At 37.1% G+C, this 25,780-nt stretch overlaps 3 protein-coding genes across 3 annotated transcripts; 2 read left to right on the plus strand and 1 right to left on the minus strand.

The window, feature by feature from the left end:
* LOC103702602 (agamous-like MADS-box protein MADS9) lies at nucleotides 1–2,820 on the minus strand. The gene is made up of 7 exons (XM_008785093.6): nucleotides 2,328–2,820; nucleotides 2,165–2,231; nucleotides 1,700–1,761; nucleotides 1,498–1,597; nucleotides 1,373–1,402; nucleotides 1,219–1,263; nucleotides 1–450 (listed from the first exon to the last, which is right to left on the minus strand). The coding sequence occupies exons 1-7, from the start codon at nucleotides 2,513–2,515 to the stop codon at nucleotides 310–312; spliced, it is 633 nt and encodes a 210-aa protein (XP_008783315.1). The 5' UTR covers nucleotides 2,516–2,820; the 3' UTR covers nucleotides 1–309.
* An 11,924-nt stretch (nucleotides 2,821–14,744) lies between these two features.
* On the plus strand, nucleotides 14,745–18,910 carry LOC103702603 (protein kinase STUNTED-like). The gene is made up of 10 exons (XM_039133252.3): nucleotides 14,745–15,367; nucleotides 15,457–15,578; nucleotides 15,666–15,772; nucleotides 15,860–16,582; nucleotides 16,684–16,932; nucleotides 17,031–17,197; nucleotides 17,281–17,360; nucleotides 17,451–17,598; nucleotides 17,842–17,991; nucleotides 18,347–18,910. Exons 1-10 carry the CDS (start codon nucleotides 14,978–14,980, stop codon nucleotides 18,611–18,613), a joined length of 2,403 nt encoding a protein of 800 aa, XP_038989180.3. The 5' UTR covers nucleotides 14,745–14,977; the 3' UTR covers nucleotides 18,614–18,910.
* Nucleotides 18,911–23,988: 5,078 nt separating this feature from the next.
* Nucleotides 23,989–25,780, plus strand: LOC103702604 (putative anion transporter 6). The gene is made up of 2 exons (XM_088717239.2): nucleotides 23,989–24,659; nucleotides 24,698–25,780. The coding sequence occupies exons 1-2, from the start codon at nucleotides 24,055–24,057 to the stop codon at nucleotides 25,389–25,391; spliced, it is 1,299 nt and encodes a 432-aa protein (XP_088573365.2). The 5' UTR covers nucleotides 23,989–24,054; the 3' UTR covers nucleotides 25,392–25,780.

Genomic DNA, 25,780 nt, shown 5'->3' on the forward strand with positions numbered 1-25,780 from the left:
TAAGATAGTGAAATTACCCAAAACTTAATTACAGGTCTTATACATAATGTTCTATATCAGCACAATGATGCTAAGGTCTGTAATATGAATATGAATACCACATGAAAATCATTATACTATAACAACCTCCCGGGTATAATAAAGCTAAACCGGGCATCTATTAGCACATCATAATGAGTTCTTTTGCTGATTCAACAGAGGGGAAACAGAGAGAGTGCAGAAAAATACAAGAGTTAACAGACAATACATGTCTGCAGACAATTTAGCACCAAAAGAGAAGACCAACTAAACATAATGAGAACTTTTATATTAATTGTTCTCTTGCAAATTAGGCTGGATTGGTTGCACATGGAAGGCTAGTGGCATCTGGGATGCAAAATCCCGATCTTTTGGGGGATATCCAAGCTCCAATTCCCTTACATTTGCATCCATTGCCAATTCCTGGTGGCGCTGTGAAAAGAAAGATAATTATTTCAGTTATGAAAAAGAGAAAGACTGCTGAATTGCAAGTAATATCCACAATAAGCAGTAACTGCAATACATGATATGGTAACCAAGATGATGTTAACACTCTGACTGCTGAGTAATCTCACTACATGAAGCAACCTAAGTTATGTGCAGTGTAAGGGAGGCAGATGCAACGGAAACAAAGATGATGCATGCTAAAATGTAAACATGACCTTGATGCATCCATTATCTAAAACTTTCTAAGACAGTCAAATCATGGGCAAGAAATGATAGAATTTTAAAATAGTCATTCAGTTTAAGAATATGTACGTATGTACGTACATACATATGTACAAACGTACGTAGGTACGTTCGTAGGTACGTACATAGATACATTCACATAGGTATGTACGTAAATAGGTAACTTATGTATGTAGGTATGTATGCATGTATTTATGTATGTACAAAAGTATGTATGCACATGTATATACGAAAGCATGTATGTACATGTATGTACAAAAGCATGTATTTGCGAATGTACATACATACATATGTATGTATCTATGTATGTATGTATGTACCTGGCCACGAAAGTGGAGAGGTGGAGAGCCAAATTTCTAATAAGTAAAAAAAACTCAAAGTAGCCCTTTATTATCACTAAATACATATCACAGTTTATCATGATGCATCCAGTTTTGTTGTCCATGCATAAGAAGTGAATCCTTTGCATATAATTTGAAACTTAAAAAGCTCATCTGATTAAGGGATTACCAATAGATAAGTCAGATGTTTGTTCTCCTCTTCCAGCAATCTCTCCTGCAAATTATGAATCCAAACAACCATAGAAGTTTATCTAAATTATTAAAAGGAAAATAACAGACTGGGCAAAATAAGAGAACAGATTCATCCAGTCCTTGAATCATACATTTTTCTTGAGCTTCTTCAAGTACTCCATCTGTGACAATAAAATAACTAATAAATAACAGTCCCGTGCACATAGGAACCTCTCGCAGCATTTACATGATAAATCAAACACACACACACAAACACCTGCTTATCCCGAACTCCGATGAGACCATTCTGGAGGGCATCTTCAATTGGAATGAGTTCCTTTGGGTGCAGTGAGTTCAGATCCTCACCCTTCAAATGCCTAACGATCACCAGGCAGAAATCACCATTAAACACCAAATCAAACAAAATCAGACAGCAGAAAGAGGTAAAATAAATGAAAAAACAGTATTCCAAAATAAACCTCAGCTCGATCTGCATGTTGTCGTTCTCTTTCTTGATCCGGTCGATCTCAGCACTCAGATTCTGTAACAGAATCCCAGAAATTAATCAACAAATAGCTATGGTTCTCTTCTTTATCACTTCTTTCCATCTAAACATGAATTTATAACAACGCAAGAGGAAGAAAGACAAAAGAATAAAGCTTCTGAGAGGAATTTCCAGACGTTCGTAAGCCAGTTGCAAAATTTCTCCTTTTTGTCACTTCCATTCATCAAATTGGTTCTTCTTTTCAAATATACATTCTCTTATCGCTTCGTTTCAGCAATACATGAAACTAACACATTTGGCTCAGGTTCCCCAAGGGCTATTCACAGATTCGGCACCAAGTTGCAAAATTTCTCTTTTTTTATCACTTCCATTCATAAAAAAACGATTTTTTTTCTGAACATAAAAAACAGCAAGCAATAGGGTTAAATCCGAGACCTACCTCGTGCCGGGCATCCCAAAGCTTCTTGCCGGAGTTATGCTGGTACCTCTCCAGCATGTGCGACAGCCTTCAATCCCATCAAATATAACGACAAAATGGTTAAAAGAAAAAGTAGAGAAAGAGAAAGAGACCGAGAGAGATAAAGGGGTGGGGGGAGTATTACGTGGCGGAGGAGCTGCAGTACTCGGACATCTTGCCGGAGCTGGAGAAGATGACGACGGAGACCTGGGAGTCGCAGAGGACGCTGATCTCCCTGGCCTTCTTGATGATCCCATTCCGCCGCTTGGAGAAGGTTACTTGCCGGTTGGTGGAGTTCTCGATCCGCTTGATCTCAATCTTCCCTCGCCCCATTTTGGTCGCCGTCGCCGCCGCCCCCCTCCCTCACCGGAGAACACCGAAGAAGGAGAGCAAGATGGAGAAGAGAGAAAGGATGGATGAAGGCGGTGGTGGTGAGATGGGGAGAAAGATAAAGGCGGAGGGGAGGAGAGGAGAAGGGAAGAGGCTTCCATCTTGGGGAAGGGGAGGACATGGCTTTCGGGGTGGTTCAGAACCGTCCTCTGGAAATGGAGGGTTGTGTACTCGTACAAGTCGAGTTTGATCGCGAAAGAAGAGATATCTAAACCAAAAAAAAAAAAGAGAGAGACAGAAAGGAACGTGCTTGCTTATGCTGCTGTTTAAAAGCCTATGCGTTGTGGAATGATTACATCTGAACCGGAACTCGAATGCTGTGATAAACGTGACAAAATAAATATGTAGTTAATATGTAACTAAATATTATAAGTAAAAGTTATGCAGCAAACAAGCATAACAAAATTATGGATAAAAGTGGAATCCATCGATCTATTTTTATATTCAAATTTATTTAAATATAAATAAAAATTTACACATTCAACTATATTTATATTTATATTTATATTTATATTTATAAAAAAATAGATATGGACATCAATAGACAACTATTCGATTGGTATCTGAATATTAGAAGCAAAAGTAGATATAATAATATCTATTCGATTCGGAAATAGATAGAAATTTGAGCATCCAATTAATGCATGTATCTATATTCATATCCGTAAAAAAAAAAAATATGAATATAAATAGATACTATCCATATCAAAAAATTCAATTCTATATGTAATACTATTTAATTTTATATAGCACTCATAAACTTTTAAGAAAAATAATAACCATATTAATGTGCTATTAACTTAATTTTTCATCTACTTAGTAATATCTTTGATTATAGCCATAAAATTTAATTATCTGATTTATATCTATACTTTAAGTATCTGATTTATATATGTATTCATTTAAAACAAATATTGATATGAATTTTTGCATTCGACTAGCATTCATATCCGTATCTATATTCGTCAAATAAAATAACTATGGATATCCGATCTGATTTCAACCCTACCATATATTCGATTTTATTTGTAATTCTATTTAATTTTATGTAGCATATAATTTTTTAAAAAAAATGACCATATTAACATGCTATTAAGTTATCTTACATTTAGTATTTTTTTTTTATACGCCATGCAATTTAATTATCCAACTTATGTCTATACTTTCAATATCTATTTTATATCTATATTTATTTAAAATAAATATAAATATAAATTTTTCATGAGACTAACCTCCATATCTATATTTATATTTATTAAATAAAATAAATATAAATATAGATATATTGATATTCAATTTATATTCGATCCATTTTTAGCTTTACACAAAACAGCGTACTGCTGTTATGCAATGTTGCTCGCCTAATATTTTTTTTAATTAAAAGGGGTTGTAATATTTACCTTCTACTTAATATATATTTTCTACTATGCGGTTTTGGACCACGTCAAATGTCATTTATGAAACTGATTACACTGATCGATTCTGAAGGATGCATTAAATGTTTACACGTACAATAAAGTAAATTTATTACCACAACAAAATCAAATAGGCGAAAATAACATATTATATCATTATTTAAAATTATATACTTGTTTTCGCATATTTTGTTTTTAAGCTTCAAGGGAAGTATATGATACTACTGGAAGAAGAGGGAAGTGCAAGCATTGACCATCTTCTCACGTGAAAGTAAACACAAGGGAAGAACACTAAACATTGTGAATGAGATTGTTAACTTCCAGTATGACTGGGAAAATATTTTGATATAAGTAATAACTATTATAAGTTCAAGTGGTCCACTAATTGATTGAAGGAAAGAGCGGCGGTAAATTACTGTCATTATTATTATATTATTATTATTATTATTGATTGTAGAAAAAATAGTGTAGGAATTCACCATCCTTCTCTAGGAAAAAAAAAATTACCAATTTGCATGATTGTTGCTAGTCTCAACCAAGCAGGTTAACAAATTACTACAGGGGATACAAATGCTTAGAACCAATAGCTAGTGAAATAAGGTGATGCACCTAAGTTTTCTTTCATAAATATATTGTTACAACTAAATACATCACTTTTGAAATCGTTGTGAAGATTGAAGAGAAGGGAGCATTGCCATTCATCAAATGCTCCTCTAAAAAACCTATGTGCGCACGCATGCAACCCTAAGCAAATATGAATATGATAACAACCTTTTCTTGCAAGTTTATTTAGCAAGAGTGCCACTGTGCTTATAAGATTACCTTTTGGTACATTAATACCTTGCTGATTGCGCCCATTTTTGGGACTCCCACTTAGCTCTTTTATCAACCAGGGTTGCTTTCATCTTCTAGGAGCCCCCGCCTTCTAGTTTTCTTAAGGTGAACTTCGACAACAGTGTTGCTGAGGAAGGATGCAGCGGGGGCGGGGGCTTTGATATCAGAGACCACAATGCCAAACTTGTGGCGGCCGGAGATCGGCGGATCTTTGACACTTCTATCATTGGAGCTAATCTTAGAGGTGCATGGAGGGGCATCTCGTATGCGAGATATGTTCTTAGTGCGGCCTGCATTTACGTTAAAGATGACTCGACTATGGTGATAGAGTGGCTTCAAGGTCGGCATAAAGATGTGGGGTTGGTAGTCGCTGCTCCATGACATACTAAGACTAGCGAGATGGTCTGGCTCTTTTCGAGCTACCCATGTCTACCGAAAGATGAACAGTGCGACCGACTAGGTGTCCTCCTTTACAGCTTATTATGCTGAAAGATTTTTTTGGGAGAACTAAGCGCCAACTTCTTCTCTCTGCTGACTTTTTTTATTTTGTTGATTACACTTATACATGTTGCCAAAAAAAAAAAAAAAAAAGATGAAGAAGATTAGGAGGCTGTAGCTCTTGCTGCAATCCCTGCTTCCAAATGGGCACCGGCAGCGTGATGCTTTAGGAATTGTCGAGGCTCCACGTGAACCCACCTATCCTTATATATTATACTAGCAATTGGGCGCATGGAATGCATTTTCAGCAAATATAAAATTTTAAAATCATATTATACATAAATTGTAAAGAAAATATTTCTTTTCCCTTTTTTTTGTATTGTTAGTTTTAAGAATAGGATTTAGAATTTATTTGGATTTGAATCGAAGAGAGAAATAGGGCATCAAAAACTCCCTTTCCTTCAAGAATTAGTATTAGATTCCCAGTTTCCTTCTTTTATTTAAGAGGTAGGATTTTTTTTTCTAAACAATCATAATTGATGAAAATAATAAATAGAATTAAAATGGAATATTTAATTTAAATTGAGAAATATTTTTGTAATATAGCATACACAAACCTCCAACTGCCACGTATGATTGGAAACAATGAACAAAAATCATATGGAGCGAGCTAGTGTTTATTTTTAAAAAAAAAACTCGAAAGTTGAAATTTTCTCTTGCTAAAGAGGTCAACAAGTTTGTGATTAAAAAATTTATTAAAATATGAAAAAAAAATCGAACGCGAGATCCTCTATCTTTCTCGTCAAACCTCTTCATCCACTCATCTTCTTCTTCATCAAGCCATCGGTCTCATTCATGAGGCCTTTCTTCTCCATTCTAAATCTCTTTTTTCTCCTCCAAATCACTCTCTCTTTTTCAGAATCTTTGCATCTAAGAGTTTATGAAATCTAAGCAATGATATGTACATAATCTTTGCATATCAATTTATCTAGAGATGTATATTGGATCATTGCTGGATGTATATAAAAGAAGCTTATAGTATATATCAAAAAGTCAACGAATATGTATCATCTGGCCCATATAGTATATATCGGTGAACATAATACTCTACAAACTACGTATAAATTTGCTTGAAGATGTGTATTGGACTGGTAGACCACTAATTTACTATATATCGTGTATTCATATACTATATCGATTTACTTAGATATGTATATTGTTTTACTAAATAGCTAATTTATTTGATATACATTATGCAGCTATATACCGTATATCAGTAAAAAAAATATATTTTATAAATGAGGACTCTCTAATTTAGTATACCTTGCCTACCATTACTTCTTAGCTTCTCCCTTCCAGATTATGATGGGATTGTAGCAGAGGACGCCTTAAAAGGACTCTCTAAACCTCGCGGACCGCCGGTTTTTTAGGAGGAGGATATCCACTTTCCAGACCATGAGATGGAATAACAATATAGACCACAAGTAGGTTTTAACGACAGCATGACGTCACTTTCCATTTCTGAGGGCCACGGCGTGCAACGGACGGCAAATACGGCGAAGAGGCCCTGCCATGCTTGACACGTATCCTTCTGCTTTTTAAGGTAGGCTCTGCTCTTTATCAATGAAAAGTAATATTTTTTAAAAAATATATATTTCACAGATCTCCACAGTAAAAAAAATATTTTTTTTTTGATAAATTCAATTACTCATCTCATGTAGCTCGAATGTGAGTACAACCTTCCAAATCATAGAAAAGTAAAAAGTACAACTGTAGAGGAACGTCTGATGCACACGTCCAAAGCAAACCACCGAAATGCCGGGCGACAAAGGAGGCGACCCAGTCTGCTGCCCGGTTCGCCTCCCTAAACACATGTACCGTCTGAAAGTCAGCCATCATCTGAGTCATCCTGCGAGACTCTCGGATGAGGAGGTGGCCATCTCCAAACCGATCCACTCTCCGAATCCAATCAATCACCACCAATGAATCACCCTTGAGGTACATCCGCTCGGCCCTGAGTACCTGCCTCGCATAGGATACATTTTAGTTTTTTCTATAAAATAGAGAGAGAGAATGGAGGGGGGAGGAGGTGAATTTGTACTTTTTTTTTCACAGAAGATTTGAGCTTAGTTTGTATCTTTGGCGATGATTAAATTTTTTTTTAAGATCACATTTGGCATAAATCTTAAATCATTTTGAGCTTATTTATTATTCTATCTATAAAGATTGCAAAGCATTTATTGCGCAACCTAATCGTGAATCCATGTGAAGAAAGAAAAATCTCGAACAATACAACCTAGAAGATGTTGGATTGATACGAGCCAATTTAAATGAATTGCTCAATCCATAAATATAACATAAAATCCAGCCAAATTTTACTCATGGGGGTGTTGAGATAAACATATCGTGGTTGAGCATACCTTATATATATATTTTTTAAAAAGAAAAAGGGTAGAGTTTAAATCTACCGTGCAATTGCGACATTACATCCACCACCAATCTAAGCACAACATGGGATGGATTCATAAATAAAGAGATTAATATGTCTATGAAAAAATTATACTTTCTAGCTCAAGTGTCCAACAAGAATTAGCTTACATTGCAGGCCCTTGATGAATGCTGAGTTTGAGGGGGGGGCTCACCAACCTATAAATGAGAGTACTTGGCATGGTCTAATGTGACAAAAGACTGGGTGCGTTGGACCACACACTGTCTTGTGCCACATGATGTCCTGCACTTTGTATTGGCCTAAAGGTGGCCTTGGGCAATGTCCTTTTCCCCCTACAGGCTACAGTGAGCCACTTACATTAGTAGGTGAGGGCACTAGCTGAACTAATTGATTTCATACTCTCAACTGGTTGGCCCCCTCCTTTTAAAAGCTAGTGGCAGCAAATTACTACCACCAGATTGTGCAAAAAAAAGTTATGCTAATTTTGCAAGAGCCAATTTTTGTAGTGTATTTTATTTTTATGATTTTTTGACATTTTTTTGTCAAGATTTAGGTATTCTAATTTGCTAAACATTCAATAGTTTGTGATGTATTGTTAATTGAGAGTTGGAGCAAACTTCTTGAGCTACTCTACTATTTTTTTTTTGAGAGAAGAAGGTGCTTGCTTCTCCGAGATTGAAAATCAATATTCAGACACTTAAATTGGAGATCTATTATATTGATTATAATCTACACTATTAAAAATGTCTAAAAATAAAAAGTTATGTATTTTAGTATTATCTAACTTATCCATTAAGTGGCTACAGAAATGCAAAATTAAAATAGTACAATACCATGTTTTGTTATTATTTAAGTATTAATGTTAGATTTATACATGTTTTAACATATACAAATCATGATCAATAAGATGGATTGATTTTAATATAAATACTTTATCATATATTCCGGTAAAATTAGCACAATAAAAAGCGTCTTTTGTTTCTACTTGAAGCATAGGTTAATTAGAGGCCACCAAAGTACAAAACTTTTTATTTGTAGGCATTTTTAGTTGTATATATCATGACCTACAATGTGGACCTTTGATATGAACAACTAATTATTTATTTTGGACCAATTTCTGAAATAGTCAATAATCTGTAATGTCCTGCTAGTTGAGAGTTGAAGGCAAACTTCTTGAGGTGCCCTATTGTCTTCTCTTTTAATTTAGTCTATTTTTTCCTCTTTTATGATCACGTAGCAGATACGTCAAACAACCGATAATTAATCTCTAGGGACAAACTACACTCCTTTCAGGAGGAAAGTATATCACCTCCTCTAAGTTTGAAAATCAATAACCGGTCATCCAATTAGAAAATCCATTTCATGGATCATGATGTACTGTTGAAAATATCTAGAAATTAAAATTTATGTAGTTTGGTAATTTCTAACCTATGCATTAAGTGGGTGTAAAAACCTTCATTGTTGATACTTTATAGTTTAATTTTCTGAATACTTCTCCATGGCGTTTTGATATGCTAGTGATAATTATTTTGAAGGATCAAGTACCTTCATTTTATTCATCCTTTGCATAACCTATTGGAAATATATGCTATATTTATTAAAATTATTATATGTAGATACATCGTGGAACAAGAATTATGAAATTGAAAGTCTAACTAAAACCACCCTTATCAAATAATAATTATCTTAATAATACTTTTGAAAACATCAATAGCATCCCACAAAACCAAATTTAAAATGCAAATTGCATTCTTAAAGCAAAAGTCCAAACACTCCATTAAAGTGACAAACCAAAGTACTGAAGCGCCATCTGCAAAACAAAAGCAAATCAAATTTTTGGATCATGATTATATAAATTTGCATATAAAAATAATAAAATGATTTATAAAGTATATTATGTTAACAAGTTTATTATAAAAGTTGAAGGCCATGCAATGTATGCTCTTAACGACATCTCCAATCCTTTTATAACATCCATCAGGTTTTATCAGAGGCTCATTATCCACTTTTACCATCTTAATATATATCTTCCAAAATTGAGCCCCAAGTGCATTCTTTTCCACAACTTTATTTGGGTCCTTACTTAAAAGAGTTTTTAGTGCTATTTTGTGCTATGTCAAGATAAGGCATTTTGGAACTTTTTATCACAACTCTATTTTCTTCCTACAAACAAAAATTCATATGTAATATTACAAAAATCTACAAAAAAAGATAGCTTGGATTATTAGTTTTCAAGATAAATCATGTAAAGTATGATCCATTTACCTTAAGTTAAGAAGCATGCTGTAATTTTGTCCTTTTTGCAATGCTTTCCTCTAACATGAAAATATAATTAGTTTTTATTGCAGCATGTTGTAATTTATAATAATTATAATATTATAAATATTTAATAATTGGTTTTTTTTCTTCGTAATAATAGATATTTTCCCCTATCAAACTACTGAAAATTATCTTTGGATAACTACAAATTGCTGAATGTATGCTGCATCTAGTATCGTTTGCCCTTCTTCGCTGATCGAATCAAAAGATATGCTAAATAATTTATATTTCTTAATGGACTTTTTAATTATATTTTGTGGAACTATGATGAATGGAAAGTTCTGGAAATCAAGATGGGAGCAGGATCACACTAAGATGAGATCATGGCAATTGGAACCCTCTATGGTTATTAGACTTAACAATTCAGTGTTCTTATTTAATCTTTCGGATCATGGCAACTTTCAACATGGTAATGCATTCTCATTCGACCCAAAATTATGAGATCATCTGCCAAAAAATATACACCAATTAATACTATAAACCAGAAGAGCAGGCGACGGTCCATGTACAAACTATAATTGTAATTTGCTATTTCCAAACTATTATATGCCAAGAAGTGACTCATGGGTCGAAGGATTGCAAGTAGAGCTAATTATAGTCCGGATATCGGGTCTAAACTATATTTATTTTTAATCAAATTTTAAGTCAGATTTATTTAAACTTTAATATTTTTTATATCGAAGTCCAGCCTATGGTCAGCTCTAATTGTAAGAAGCAGCTATGGCCGCATGGGTGCCATGATCCTATACAAATATAACACTCACCTTATAACATTATTTTTTGTAGCATTTTGTCATGCAAGCACATGTGTTCATGGATTCATAGGATAAGAATTCTGACTAAGGAGAGAGAAGAGTGGTGCCTCCCAGCTTGAATTGGACGAAGACTGTCCCTCCTAGAAAGCAGGACGGAAGGTGAGGGAAAGGGATCGATCTTCCAAGTTCAGCATTATTCTTTGGAATTCAAAAGGATAAAGTAGGGATCTAAAAGAATTGGTCCCCATGCTGAAATACAGGCAGATTTAGGTCCCACAACCTTTGAATCATGTGCCTAGCTACCACAGCTGCTTCAGTCAAGTTGCATTTTTTTATCACAAATCTTTTCCATTTTGTCTGCATGAACTAATATTTTTATTTGTGAATTTAAGTAATCATCAGTACTCAGCATGTTGGGTTCCATAATTTTTTTTCTTCCCTTTTTATGTGGTGCACATAACTAATTTAGCAATGAGTATTCTGATCTCATTAGTTGATTAACTGGTTGAGATTAGATTTGCTAGTCATTATTATTATTATTAAGGATTAGTCATTATTATTATTATTATTATTTTGTAAGTATTGATATTAGATTGCGCTACCTTGGCAAATGGTCATGACTCATGTATTTCCATACAAGCCAGCTTACCATGCCTGCATTTGCACAAATGTATGCTACTTGGATAGGGTCTGAAAAATTAAGATAGGGTGGAAGTTACAACTTCTCAAGTCTGAATGAGCGTATTGGCATGTAAAGAAAGAAAGAGCAAGCAGTGGATTAGGGTTCCACTAAGGATCACTATGATAAATCAACTTTTTCGAAAAAATCTTTTATAGTTTCTCTCACTTTTATAATTTTATTCAGATACATAACCAAGACAAGTCTACTAATTAAAAAAAAAAAAGAGTGTGACTTTCAAAGGTAACGTTCGCAGATTTATGGGAATGTCATGAGTCGATTTCATCATTTAGGGTAGTAGAGTTGGTAGTTTATAACCAAGCAGCTGCATTTTCTAGCAAGACTAATTTTTATGTGGCAGGCACCACCATATACACCAATCACCTGAAAGATGAGAAGGATTTTCTGATTTTTGATAAAGACCATTTTAACTTATTAAGTTGGAGCATGCATGCAGAGAAATAATATTTGTTAGATTATTATGAGATATGGGACCCTCCATGGGACTGATATGGTAGTTATTTAGTTAATATACCTATCAGCCCTTTTCAAATCATATCAGGCCAAATGTGGAGACAAATTAGTACCATTTTAAAGAAATTCCTACTTCCTGCTGCCTTTTGTTTTATTTGCTTTAACAAAAAAGAAAAATCCTAGTACATATAATGTAGAAAGTTTTAATGTGCAGCATGTTATTTGGACCCAAAATCCTTCCTTTTCTATTTAAATTATAAAAGAAATCCTACATTATTTATCTACAAAATAACCACTAGTTTCATAGAAAATGCTCTTAGAAAATTATGAAAGGGTATCAATGCATAAGACTTTTGTAGAGAAGTTCTAAAATAGAGCTTCTTTAAAGTAGAGCTTTTCAATTTTTTGGCAAAGCCAAAACTGCTTTCCGATTTTTTACCAAACACCATTTAATCATCCAAAATTGCTTCAGAATGAAATGGGGCCTAAGATTTGGAAAAGCCTATTTTGAGAAACACATAAAACCCTGGATCTTCTATAAAATATTATTTACAAAATGTCTAGATTTATTGAAAACCATCAAAAATCTTTCCCAAATAGCTAGTTTCATAAAATTCTAAAAGAAAATTAGAATTTTACCAAAATTATCCATCCAAACAACACCTTAAACTTCTTAGGCCTTGATATATGTATCTAATCAATCAAGAAAAAATGAATCATATCTATGACTATCAGAAGATATACATACTTAAGTTTTACTGATCTTAATTCTTCAACACTAAGTCAAAGCATCATGGCCATACATGTACACAACTTAATTGCTTCATGAGACAGTATTAACTACTAAATAAAACAAACCTCAGCAAGAGTTGCAACTCACAATTCTTGCCTTGGCATTTCAAAATTTAAACTACCCTCATTGTTAGGAGAATCCAAACTAAAACCAGAACAAGAATATTTGTTCACGCTCGGCAGAAGGCCAAAACCGCCGTCACTATTCAGTTCACTTTGGATACCCAACTCTAGTCCTACTGTTCAAAGCGAGAAAAAGGAGAAGGAACAATGATGAAAAGGAGACGTTTAAACAAGACAAGGAGGAATGATGAAAGCATTGGAAAAGTATAAAGGGCACGAGTTCACGTGTTCGTTTCAACTAGAAGAAAAGAATAGTGGGATGATACAAAGAAACCTAAAAGGCCAAGACTAAAATATTATTCCACATCCAGAAGAACACATATTCTTCCATGGTTAAGACCACAACTTCCGTGTTTAAGCTTCTAAGTTAAATTATTGAACCGGAGGTGGAAAAAGTTGACAGGCATCGCTCCGGAAGGCAGCAAAGCCTTCCGTTCCGTCAGACAAGGAGACGCACAGATCCTAACCAACGTTAGTTTCTGAAATATAAAGTTCAAAAGAGATGGGTGCCTAAGAAATTTTGTTAGGAGTCCGTGATACTTAATTGCTTTTCAAAATATCAAAGTTTCTGTAAAATTTTTTTTGAAAATATTTGAATTTTTTCTTCGCGGCGCATCATTTTGGAAGTTTTCTATGGGCGAATCAGACGGATGTTTTCTATTCTCTTCGCTATTTTTTTTTCTAACTTTATTGGTTGTACTCATATAGGTATGCTGTGAAGACCGGTATGCCAAAAAAAAAAAATTGAATTTTGAAATTAGGAGTTGCATATCAAAAAAAAGGAGAGAGTAAATTGGCTTAAAAAAAATATCACTTGAAATTAGTTAATTAAACTAAATTGATATGTCACATAATGGTATTTGTTGAATTACAAAATCAAAAAAATACATGTATCCTTATTTATTTTTTTTGGTGGGTTGATTGCTCAAACTGTTCTCACATAAGCACAACTAGCTACATCTCTATCAAAAAGACTACAAAAAGTAAAAGAAGCTGAAGACTGTTGGGTCTATAGAAATTCTCCGGAATGCTGAGCAGCGAAGGAGGCGACCCAATTAGCCACTTGGTTCGCCTTCCGAAGGACGTGTCTGATCTGGATAGCTCGACACTCTCGTAGCATCCGACGCATGTCATACAAAAGCGGGTGTTCCCCCTCCTCAAGTCTCTCTGTCTGAAGGCGATCCATCAAGACAACGGAATTCTCCTTCAATATAATCCTGTCAGCCTCCAACACATGTCTCGCATGAGATAACTTCTCCCATGCAACCCTGAGCTCCGCCCCAAATACCGAGACCTCACTAGAATGGAACGACATCCCCCCACCGCAAGTAGCCAAACACATGTATCCTTGATAACCAACCACTTGTAGCTTGTTTTAGGAATTTGTGAACACCTTCATCAAATAAGTTACATTACAAGCATAATTTATAAAGTTTATAAGTCAACTTTGAAACTTCTTTAGTTATTTTTCCTTTGTAGATAAATATTGATTTCTTATCCTTAAAATCGAATAGTGTCACGCATGGTATGAAACTTATAAACCCTACAGAACTTAGTTACTACAAAGATGAGCAAAGTACACCTGAATAGATAACTGTACATGTATGTGATAGTTAGAGCTACCAAACAATCTATTTTATCCATTTTACAGTTATATTTTGTCCATAATATTAACAACAAGTACTTAGGTGCGACGCATGTCTAATATAGCTACAGAAAGGAAATATATCATCGCCCGGGCCCATAAGGGGATACAAATGGAATTTAGTAAAAAAATTATATTTTCCCGTTTAATTTATTCAATTAATGACAAAATTAAGTGATGAATTTACTGCAGTAAATATTAATTACAATCCTTCCTCATTAGCCTAATGGTCACCCCACCCCCCGGACCAAGAACAGGATTGAAGAAAAAAGAAAGCCAGGGGAAATGAAAAGGCCTGGTGAAACCAAATTGATCCGTTAGCTGGGGTAAGGAGGAGGAGGAGGAGGAGGAGGCGAAGGACACCTTTGCGTCCACCTCAAAAGCCAAGAATGGTATTGATTCCGCCTGTCACCAAAATGCCATCACCATCACCAATGAGAGAGATCTCAAAGCATTAGAGAGAGAGAGGAGGACACCCAAATATGAAGATGACCAAGGGAGAAGAAACAAAGAAGAACAAAAAGGAGGCACCTTTAATGGGATCGGAGGAAGGCGAAGGAGAGCCAGAAGAAAGCAGAGGAAAAGAAGAAGTGAGGGAGGAGGAGGAGGAGGAGGAGGAGGAGGCGGTGGGCGAGGGGAAGACGGTGGTGGTCGGCGTCAAGATGGACACCCAGAGCCGGGAACTCCTCACCTGGGCCCTCGTCAAGGTGGCCGCCACCGGTGACCGCGTCGTCGCTCTCCACGTCCTCACCTCGCGCTCCTCCTCCACGTCCGAGCCCCAGGGTGAGGGCGAGCCCCCCGCCGTCGTCTCACTTGCCAAAGGCTTCGAGGCCATGCTCACCGTGTACGAGGGCTTCTGCAATCTCAAGCAGGTCCCTTTTCTCCCATTAAAAATCCGATCTTTTCTCCCTCCCCCAATTTGCTCTGTCTCTCATCGAATTTTGTCGTAATCTGTTCCCAGATCGATCTAAAGCTGAAGATTTGCAAGGGGTCTTCGGTCCGGAAGGTTTTAGCCCGGGAGGCGAACGAATTCGCTGCGTCAAAACTCATTCTTGGGGTCGCCAAGCACTCCCGTGCCATTGGGTGAGTCCACGGCTCTGTCCTCTGGTTGTGTTTCTTTCTTTGCCCAATTGTGTAGTTCTTTTTGGCAATTGTTTTAGATTCTGGCAGGTTGTCGTCCCTTTCGATTGCCAAATATTGTGCAAAAAAGCTGCATTTTGATTGTTCGGTGTTCGCTGTTAACAATGGCAAGATTGTTTTCCAGAGGCAAGCAGAAGGTTATTTGGTTCCCATTAGCCTTGATTCGGTCTAATTTGTTCTGATTTGATCTCATTCTTTGCCTGACATATCCTTACTGATAACAGGCAAGAACAAAGCCCACCGGAGGAATTTGAGCAAAGGTTCCACTGGTAGCTCCGGTGGCGATGGCGATTTGTATTGTTTGTTGCCAATTAGAGGTGAGGCAAGGAGGGATGCTGATGATTCCAAAGCTTCACTTTTATTGGAAGATGGGTCGAATCGTGGTCAGATTGCTGCTGATGAGAATGCAACAATGGTGTATGCCTCTTCAAAACAGAATTGTTCAATTTGTGAGTCTGTTTCTGATCCTCCAAGCTTGAATGAATTGAAGGAGGATGAGTCTCTCGCGCTGGTTCCAGTGGAGAATTCTGATGCTCCTGCAAGTTGCTCTGTAGCTCCTGTGGTCAAGGAGATGCCAGGGCCACGACCAGGTTGGCCGCTCATCAGAAGGCCAGTTTTTTCAAGCATAAGGAGTTCTTCTTCCCATGGCCATGAGTGGCCTAAGATCTCCGTAGTTCAATGGGCATTGCGGTTTCCGAGCCGGTATTCAGCAGTCCATCCCTATCGCAAGTCCATAAAGTCGAATGCAAATGTCACCCCTCATGTTGATGAAGACAGCAGTGCCATTGTTCCGATTGGCACTGATTCGACTCCTCCCTCTGTTGCCTTCCATGATGAAGAAGGGTCACTTCCAAAGGAGTTGGAGTCTCTTCAAGAGAAGTATTCATCAGTTTGTAGATTGTTCAGCCACGAGGAACTCGTAAACATCACCTCGAACTTCTCGGCCGGTTGCTTTCCATCTCTCTTCACATTCTTGACCTTTTAATATATTACCTCTGTACATTCATGTTGAATTTGTGCCTGATTCCCATCTGGATTTGCAATGCAGAGAAATTAATTGGGAAGGGAGGCTGCAGCCGAGTTTATAAGGGCTGTCTTTCAGATGACAAGGAAGTGGCAGTGAAAATTTTGAAGCCCTCTGAAGATGTGCTAAGAGATTTTGTTTCAGAGATTGAGATTGTCACCACCTTGCATCATAAGAACATTATTTCTCTGATTGGTTTTTGCTTCGAGAACAACTGTCTCATATTGGTCTCTGACTACCTGTCAAGGGGCAGCTTAGAAGAAGTTCTTCATGGTATACATTTTACAGTCACTTAGACTGAATAGCATTTTTTTTCCTGCTCTTCTTCTCATTCACTGAATATTGTTTCTTATCTGCTGTTTTATTGTCAGGTGAGAAGGAGAACAAGCGTATTCTTAGTTGGGCCACTAGATATAAGGTCGCTTTGGGTGTAGCAGAGGCACTTGATTACTTACATGATGGTAGCGGCACAGAAACTGTGATTCATAGGGATGTGAAGTCTTCAAATATCCTCCTCTCTGAGGATTTCGAGCCACAGGTTTAATGCTGCTTTCTAGTCAATAGAATTGTTGGATTGTATTGTATCACCTTGTCACAATCTTCTTATTGTCATTACTTCAGTTGTCTGATTTTGGACTTGCAAATTGGGCTTCGGCATCAACATCAAATCTAACTGCCAATGATGTTGCAGGAACATTCGGGTTTGTGTCATAGGCTATGCATAAGCTTTGCTTGCATGTTGCTGTTGTATCAAATATAAGGCCTTCTAAGCTGGAATCTCTTCATTGCAGGTATTTGGCTCCTGAGTACTTCATGTATGGGAAAGTCAATGAAAAGGTCGATGTCTATGCTTTTGGTGTCGTGCTTCTCGAGCTTCTTTCAGGAAGGAAGCCCATCAGCATGGGATGCCCGAAGGGTGAAGAGAGCCTGGTCATGTGGGTAAGTCCTTCTTTGGCTTTCTTTAATATTTGCAGCACTCGACTTATTGCATCTTGATTTAAGCAATGCCAGATGAATGGCCAGTTAGCATCCACCATCAAGAATAGAATGTAAAGTTAAAAAAAAAATAAAAATAAATTACAATGCCATTATTCAGATATTTGATGATTGATGCATATAACCTTCTTTTGGAGCTCTTTAATGAAGAGAGTCCAACATTGCTAATTTTTACTGTGATGACAGGCAAAGCCAATCCTTCAAGATGGTGAAATTAAACAGCTGGTGGATCCATGTTTAGAAAATGAATACGATGGCGATCAGATGGAAAGGGTGACTCTAGCCGCTTCCCTTTGCATCAGGAGGGCTCACCAATCCCGGCCCCAAATAGCCTCTGTAAAATCTCGTTTCCCATGTGAATCTACATCTTTATTTCAGGCAGCACTACTTTAAGGCAGTGTTTGGCTGCTTATTATTAGAAGGGCAATGCAGCCAGTACATTTTTCATAAAAGCATTTCTACGTGAACTAACAAAGAGGTGTCGGTGTGGGGCTAGGGGTTCTTTCTGTAACAAAAACTTGAAAGAAACCAAACATCGATTTGCCATAAATGACTTAGTTTCACCAGTTTGGGCTTCTTACAAGTGAACAATCAAATACTCTCCAAAAAGTCTCCTAGGCACTTCGAGTGAGTTGCATGGGGTAGAACATAACATTACGTTGATGACATGTATGCGTCTTTTTAATCTCAGGTTCTGAAGCTACTCCAAGGGGATGATGATGTTGTCAAGTGGGCGAGGTCCCAAGTCAGCACTTCAGAAGGGCTTGATGAGTTGGATGATGAGTTAACAGACATGAAATCTATCATCCAGTCCCATCTTAACCTCGCACTTCTTGATGTGGATGATGACTCGCTCTCGATCAGCAGCACGGAGCAAACTGTTGATTCTATAACCGCGAACGCTTCCATGGAGGATTACTTGAAAGGGAGATGGAGCCGTTCCTCAAGCTTCAACTAACTGGTTTCTTGTAGATTGGATCTACAAGTTTTTCTTTTTCCTTTTTAATGTATAGTGTTTATATTTTCTGATTCCTTTGATTTGATCTATTTGTTTTAAGGTGATATAGGAAGAGAGGTGGTCTGCAGTGCCCACCTCCTTGCCTCTTCACATGCCATCCTTTGTGAGATTTTTTTTGAAGAACAATTTGACTGTTTCACGGGGGAGTTGATGGCTTTTTGTGTAGTTGAAGAGAGATCGTCAGAGTTGTCATGATTCTAGTGAATAATAAAAAGTTCGGCAACGTGTCTCTTCTAACTGTTTGAGCTTGAATTCGATAAGCATTTACAGATTAACTACCAAACTTGGGTTATATTATACCAGGTAATCTTATGTTCAGGTGTTTAGGTGAGGTGGAAGTTGATGCTGAAAGGAACCTGAAGCTTGTTCTTTTTTACTGGCCAACTGGCTTGTTTGTTTAGATGACATACAGTCTTCATGAAAGCTATAATTAGGTCGTTTAAGTTTCGCTTTCATGAAAAAAGTCAGCAGGTCGGACTGTTATTGTATGGAGTTTCTTGGCTCGGCCTTAACTAAAATAGGGTGTGATTAAAACTATGTCGATCGGCTTAAATCGAGAGAACAGGCTATTAAACTCTGGCAGGACTATTAGGGTTCAGAAGGCTGTGTAACAAAAAATACAATATGCATATATTTCTCTCTGTCTCTTATTAGTTTCAGAAATTGAGGAACAAAATGTTTTATATCTACTCCTGCATCGATCGAGAAAAATATTACAAACCAAAAGAGATCTCTCAATGGAGTCAAAAATCGTTTAAGCTGATACCATGAATCATGTAAGAAAAATAATAGATGAAAGAAGGAAGAACTTATCAGTTGAGGCGTGATTTCACTGTCCTTAAGAATAGATCGCGCCCCTCGGAGATTGAATCTCGGTGTAGCAGGTAATGGCGGCCTATCCTCCAGGATACAACAACTGGATCACTCCAAGCGTACACTCGCAGATGAAGTGACGGTCGAACAGCCCAGAACCGCGCTCTTGGAATGACAACAGAGAAGAAAACAGGGAGACTCTTCTCGGGAACGAGAAACAGAGAGGCTTTCGGAAACAGAGAGAGGATAGGTTAGATTAGATTACTCTATCGGATCTGATAGGGTTTAAAAAGAAATGAAGAGGCGTATTTAAAAGACACGTCGTTTTATGAAAGAGGTGTTTTTAAAGCCACACCCGCGGGGGGGGGGGTCCCCCTGCGCGTGATAATAAACGTTTCCGGATCGGATTCGCCAATTTTGGCTTGGACCTCCATTGGGTTCATGCGCGCGTGGGCTACTTTCTTTCTTTGCTTCACCAAGTTAAAATGTTGAATACTATATAAAGATCTTTTGAGTTTTGTTCTTTTCCAATGTGGGACTAAAGAAAGTACACTAGACAAAAAGACAAAAGAGAGAGAAGGGCAGACTCGGAATTTTGAAATATTCCAACAAATCATAACCCTGGAAGAAATTCGATCGAAATGGTTGCAAAAGTAGATGGTAAATTATGAAATGATTGAGAAAATAACTGCAATTGTATCGCCGAGCATATATAGAACATCAATATGTAATGAGGAATATGTTGAGAAACAATCGTTTCACATTTAGAACACTTAACTCAGATTGTTTGAATCTAATCAAAGATAAAAGGATTCACAAAGCTAACCACCCAAAGCGAGACGAGGTTTTGTTAATTAAAATAAATGATAGGCATGCGGCTGTTAGGGTCTGCCATTGAAGGATGTGGAGGGTATTGCTCAAAAAGAATGGACAGAATCAGCTGAACCGAGGGACCGCAAGGTTTTCATGGCCGATGGTCACTTGGGAAAACGGACAGCATCGTTGCCTTCCAATCAGAACAGAGCAATATCCCACTTGATCACAGGTTCTTCTGTAGCCAATGGTCATGACTCTGCCATCAGTCTCATGTGATCTGACGGGCCATAACTCTCGCCAACCACTCTGAAGGCTCGGGTCAATGGGTCAGCACGTGTCCACTGGGACCTCGCAGAAGCTGAACCATCTGAGATACCAATGCAGGCGTTCAGCGCCAGTGGAGTGTCGAGGTCCAAATTATTGAGTTGCTGAAAACAAAACAAATGGTTACAACCAGTTTATACAGGCATTAATTGTGAGGAAATTTAATTTAATTTTTTTATTTCCTAATTTTTAGTTGTTTTAAATATTTTAAAATATTATTTAAAATAGTTGTGATTCTTCCAAAAAAAAAAAATGCTGGTTTTTGAAAAGATAAGATATTTTTGAAATATTAAAGTCTATAAATAGATTTCTCTAAGACTAATTAAAAATAATCTAATCTGATTTTTTTTCCTCACTAGTTATCGATTTTCTGAAGTTTTTTCTACGGAGTGCTTTTTCACCCTTCATCTTTCTGTTTCCGAGAAAAGTTACGAATGGCAGCGCCGGATACAGCCATCTGCGCTTTAAAAAATCAGCTGCTTTGATTGGCCCCCTGAAATCCATGAGAAGCACAAAAAAAATCTATAGAGTCGCTTGCCATCTCATTATGTCCTTCGGCAAAAAGGTCGAGTTCTGTCTCTGTCCATCCGTGGTTGAGTGAACCACATAATAGCAGTTAAAAAATCACCCTCAATCAATATCCGCAATGCTTGAAGACACGCCATTGCTGCATGGGAACCCCATCAAGCTCCCACCAGCTCGGTGAAGGGCACTGAAGAGGGTGTCAAAATGCCTGCCTTCAGCTCTTAGTAGCCTGCCTTCTTGATCCCTGGTTATAAAAGCAGCAGCAGCAGCAGCAGCTGTATATTACCTGATGCTGCTCCATCCAAGTTCATTTTCAGTACTCCATGGGGTGAGGGATGCCATGAAACAAGCTTAGTAGGGGATTGATAAAGCTTAGGAACATTTAGACCGCCCCAGTTCCTTTGACTGAGTACTGAAAGACAGGTCAACCTGGCACTTCGTTACTTTACCCCTTGATCACGAGAAGGAGCATTCTGAAAATGCCATTCATGTCCAGCTTTCCAAATTTGCCGAGCCACGTATGCTAAGTATTGACTGATACCCTTTCTCCACCATGGCCGTGGATGAATATTCCGCTAGGACCGGGAAACGTAGCCCAATTGAGCTATAAAAGTAGCAATCAGGTCAGATCGGATCGAGCACAAATTAGATTGGATATGGATCAAATAAAAAATTCATCAATCCAAACCTAATTTATTTATTAAACAGGTCAAAACTTCCTATCTGAATTCGACATATTTATTAAACCGGTAATCTAACCCAATCCATGTAACCCATTTATTAGATAGGTTAAACGCATTAGACGAATATTTAATGGGTTAAATGGATTTAAATAAATTAAGCAGGTCCAGTTAAATAAATCAGAAATAAGTTAATCATGTTTCAAATAGATTAAATGGATTGGGTCATAGCCGGACCCAATTATTAAACGGATCAAAGATTTAAACCTGAACTTAACCTATTTAATAAACAGGTTTATAAAGGTTGACATATTTACGAGTGTTAAATCTAAATTTGCTTCGAGCGAACTCCTGGAGCTTTCTGCGTTGGGTACCACTTTTTTGTCCCTTTCTACCAGTATTGCGCCTAGTTATTTCAAATTTTATAATCCTCAGATACGTTACCATTTCCCTATTCATATAGTTATTATTTATTTAGCTCCATGCTCTCTTATTTATTATTTGACCATAGAATTCCATTCATTCGAAGGTGCTCAGGATCCCAAAACTGTGTATTTTCGCAAACCAATATGGATGCCCTCGGCATAATAACTACGCCTATGTCAAATAACGCCCTCGGAATAGAGGATAGATACCAACCGCTTGGGTCAAGCCTAGCTGAGTGATTGCTATTCCAAGGTTGTTGTTAAATAATTAACAACAACCTCTTAAATATGAATGTCTAATTAAAACGGTTTATACGGTTCATTGCTTTCTGAAATCTACTTCCCCCCCCCCCCCCCCCCCCCCCTGTTTTCTATAAATATTTGAGTTCCAAATGCAAATTAAATTTTCTGGCACTTTTCTCTATTATTTGTAATATATCTCCCTATTTTCTCTTTCTTATGCACACATGTTTATCAGAGTAATTGACTGTGGTAGTCACTCGATCCGACGAATACTATTTGGTTAAGCCATCCAATTCGAGACTGCATCTTTAATCTAGGTCAAGATCTTAATCAGTTGAAAAAAAACCAATACTACTTGTTGCAAGTTGTTGCGATTAACAACACAACTGGAATTAGGGTGAAATGTAAGGTTTGATTATGGGAACAAATATAATAACCAGCACCAACCATCAAAGCTTTGCCATAATGGAACGATTGCATGGAGATCGAGCACCACCCAACACATTGCATGGAGATCGTATCAATCGAAGATATCAACATTTCACTTCAAGCGAACATAGATGAAATGTACTAAATAATTTTTCGTCCATATCAGATAAAGGTTTAAAAATAAAAAGAGAGTCTCGGTTAAATTTTCATCTATATTAGATGAAAGATTAAGAAAAGAATGCTAGATTCATATGAAATGGGCGTATCTTTTCTTTCAATCGGATGATCTGGATTGAAGGATTAAGAAAATCATACTTCATGTGTTGTATGGATTATAGGCTACTTCGAACGAAAGGTAGGGATCAAGTTAGCACATTTGCAGTTTGGGATATGGATATATTGTAATGTACATTTTTTTCCCATTGCGTTGACTCTTATGGTTACAATTCTCTAATAGAGTTTACTCTGACCGTGAGTATTCTCCTTGTTTATGTTTCAAACTTTCATCTTAAGTCATGCTTGAACTTGAGTTTTATGACTGGTGATACACTTGATCATGGCCCCAAATTTCTGTGTGTTTAAACTGCTTTTCAGATATTGGCTACTCTAATGCTCATGTTATAAATGTTCATTGGAAATGTCATAGAGAAATATCTGTTTCTTTTTAACCATGCATCTCTGTCTTCAAGTAGCTATTAAACTTCAGACAGAAGAAAAATTTATGCAGGTTCTGAATCTCTGCTTATAAATTTAGAAAATTCTTTTATGATGGCTATTGATCTCCTATAATCTATATTTAATAATAAAAAAATATTCAATAATTTTGATGCGAAGTTATGATTTCAGATTCTCTATGATTATTTAAAAAATGGCAGCCTAGTGCACGAGGCTCACACCAGGCCTGAGGAGGGTACGATTATCTAAAACTATCGGAAAACTATGGAAATTGCAAGCTTAAAGTTTCTCCATCGTAAGTATGAAATAGTGAGACTTTTATAGAAGTTGTAAAGTTGGTGAAGAAACATGGAAGACCAGAAGGCATGATCCACATCACGGCTGTTATAGGATTAAAGCGTAGAGCACTTTTATGGGAAAATAAAGCACAGAGCATTGAAACATTATAAGAATGTATTTTCCAAAGCGTTATGAAATTGTCCTTCTGACCTTCATCTGCACCAATATATGCTATTTTGAGCGTATGGGCTTCTCAATTGCATACACCACAGCTGCAAATGCTGCTGGTGTGAATCAGTCAAGCAAGGGTTTCATACTTTCAACATTCCATTATGGCTATGCCTTGTCACAGGTGCCTGGTGATTGGATAGCACAGTGCATAGGGGGAAGACATGTTCTACTGCTGTCGTTTATTGTGTGGTCTCTCATATGTGCTCTAGTTCCACTAGATCCTAACCGAGTATATGTCCTGGTGATAGCCCGCCTCCTTGTTGGGGTGGCACGAGGCTTCATTTTTCCTTCCATTCGCACAGTTTTGGCACAATGGGTACCATCCCCTGAGCGTTCCCTCTCTGTATCTCTCACAATGTCAGGGATGTATCTAGGCGCAGCAAATGCCATGCTTCTTCTGCCAAGTTTGGTGAAATTTAAAGGTCCCCAATCAGTTTTTTTGGCCGAGGCAGCTTTGGGTGCGATATGGTCTTTTCTTTGGTTCAAATTTTTACAAGATCCACCTTGTTCTGATAATCTTAATGCAGCATCTGCTGGTTTCAAGGAGTCCTTATTGCCAGTTATGAAATTGAAAGATGACTCAGGGGCACATCAAAAGATGAAAATGCAAAATGGCGGGAGTTCTCAACATGTCCTAAGATCCCATGGAAGAAAATTATCATCAACTTGCCAATTTGCACTATACTGTTTAATAGTTTCACCTTCCATTATACATTATATGTGCTGATGAACTGGTTGCCAACATATTTTGAACTTGGCCTTCGCCTTAGTCTTCAGGAAATGGGGTCAACTAAGATGCTGCCTTATGTTAATATGTTTATTTTTTCCAGTACAGGTGGAGTGATAGCAGATTATCTGATTACCAAGAGGATCTTGTCTGTGACTAAGACCAGAAAATTTTTGAATACTGTAGGTTTCGTAGGTGCTTCCTTTGCTTTAATGGCCCTCCTATTACTCAGAACTTCCGCAGGAACTGTATTCTGTTCTTCAGCTTCTCTTGGTTTCTTGGCACTAGGAAGAGCTGGGTTTGCTGTGAATCATTTGGATGTTCCTCCAAATTATGCAGGAATTGTGTTGGGATTTTCCAATATAGCTGGGACATTAGCTGGTATTGTTGGTGTTGGGCTCACAGGAAAGGTGCTTGAGGCAGCGCAGAGTGCCAATATGGATCTTATGAGCCCCGAAAGTTGGAAACCTGTATTCTTTATTCCAGGCTTCCTCTGCATATTAAGTTCTTTTGCATTCTTAGTATTCGCAACTGGAGAAAGAATTTTTTAGTAGCAGTGCATTTCCAATAGACAACTAAATCAAAGAACAACCTTGAACTCCTGGTAATTTTTCCAGACTGCTTGTTTCTTAATCTTTCATGTCACTTGGTTTGATTTTGTTTGGAACATAAGACTATGAGTATTTAGATAGAAGTATGATACAGCGAAGACATGGATTGTCAAAGATGGGGAGAATAAGTTGATAACATTGTCTTTCCTATAATCCATATGATTTTCAGTTCTCATGTTTCTCACTCAAGCTCCTTTGCTCTCAATTTGATTTCTGTACTCCTAGTCAGGAGAAATGGGTTCATGCTTCTAGTTTTGGTTACTTCATGGACTGTTGATTTTTAACCTGACCTGAAAATATGATTGTTGATTGAGATGGATTTATGATGC

The sequence above is a fragment of the Phoenix dactylifera genome, chromosome 2 (genome assembly GCF_051530095.1).
Source record: "Phoenix dactylifera cultivar Ajwa chromosome 2, Ajwa_hap1_PhDact_Kaust_v1.1, whole genome shotgun sequence".
Lineage (NCBI taxonomy): Eukaryota > Viridiplantae > Streptophyta > Magnoliopsida > Arecales > Arecaceae > Phoenix > Phoenix dactylifera.